General features: G+C 52.0%; 1 protein-coding gene across 1 annotated transcript in view; it reads right to left on the minus strand.

Annotated features, from left to right (window-relative positions):
* Positions 1 to 668: 668 nt before the first annotated feature.
* The window catches only part of EMH_0063390 (uncharacterized protein), a gene marked incomplete at both ends in the record, with an annotated part of 2968 nt that continues 2254 nt past the window's right edge, over positions 669 to 1382 (minus strand). Inside the window, one exon of the mRNA XM_013498136.1 lies at positions 669 to 1098. Within this exon, the coding sequence (XP_013353590.1) occupies positions 669 to 1098 (430 nt within the window). The remainder of the gene's footprint in view (positions 1099 to 1382) is intronic.

The raw sequence follows: 1382 nt of genomic DNA on the forward strand, positions 1-1382 counted from the left end.
TCATCCCTCTTCAATACTAAACCATAGCCACAACAAACCCCAAAGTAATAAAAAAACAAACAGCAACTCGAAACCATGCAGCTGCTGCAGCAGGAAGTGCTGCAGCTGCTGGGGCCTTTGCTGCTGCTCTAGTTGCTGGAGCAGCTGCTCCGTGCTTCTGTTGCAGCAACAGCAGCAGCAGCAGCAGCAGCAGCTAGCGCTAGTGAGAGCACCTAACGCCGGAGCTATGCTGCAGCTGTTGCTGCAGCAAATGCTGTATCTGTTGCTGCACCTATTGCTGCAGCTGTTGCTGCTGTTGCTGCAGCTGTTGCTGTACCTATTGCTGCAGCTGTTGCTGCGGCTGTTGCCGCAGCAACATTTGTCATCTTCTGAGTCGGCCTCTGCCTGGGGTTGCAGCAAAAGCTTTTATATTTGTTAGGGTGTATAGGGAGGTGCATTGCGGTGTATAGGGAGGGAGGTGCGGTGGGGTGTACATGCAGGTCCCCTGGGGTGTACATGGAGGTTCGCTGGGGTGTATATGGAGGTTCGCTGGGGTGTATATGGAGGTTCACTGGGGTGTACATGGAGGTTCGCTGGGGTGTATATGGAGGTTTTCTGGGGTGTATATGGAGGTTCGCTGGGGTGTATCTGGAGGTTTTCTGTGTTGTATATTTGTGTATGTAATTATGTTAATCGACGTCTTCTATCATGCTTTTGAAGAGCTGCCTGGTGGTGAGCATCTCCGTGGTGATGATGAGGTACTGTACTCTTGTGTGTGGAGGGTTTCTCTCTGCTTTCACTTGGCCTAGCATTTCCATTTCATTTAGTCTGCGTATAGCTGCTACTTCTGCATGCGATACGCCGCCAATATAGAATACTAGTACTAACAGAGGAGGAGGCAAGGCAGGAGAAACACCCCCAGCACCATCACCCTCTCCTTGTATACCCTGTAGCTGCTGCTGTTGATGCTGCTGCTGCTGCTGCTGCTGCTGACGCTGCTGCGGTTGCAGCTGCTGCGGCTGCTGCTGCCGGATCTCAAGAGCAGGGCCCCACAAACTGTTCAACACGTCGGGAATGGCCCGCCATCCCAGCGGCGTTTCGTGCAGCAGCTGCAGCAACCTGTACATACACCCCGCAGCAGCAGCAGCAGCACATACAGCAGCAACTCAAGCTATTTATACTGTGCACTGCAGAATACTCTTCCAGCCCCCAAAAAATTTAAAGCTGGTGACGTGCATGCATTGCAATGAAACTCATCAACACTCTGCACTGTACATACACCCGCCGCATGACGCCTGTCGATACACCGCAGATGATCATTGACAAGAACGAGTATAAACTGTAGAGCTGCATGTACACCTCAGCTGCATATACACCTCAGCTGCCTCCCTAACGCAACTCAC

This window comes from Eimeria mitis, genomic scaffold, assembly GCF_000499745.2.
Source record: "Eimeria mitis Houghton genomic scaffold, Emh_scaff3209, whole genome shotgun sequence".
Classification (NCBI taxonomy): Eukaryota; Apicomplexa; class Conoidasida; order Eucoccidiorida; family Eimeriidae; genus Eimeria; species Eimeria mitis.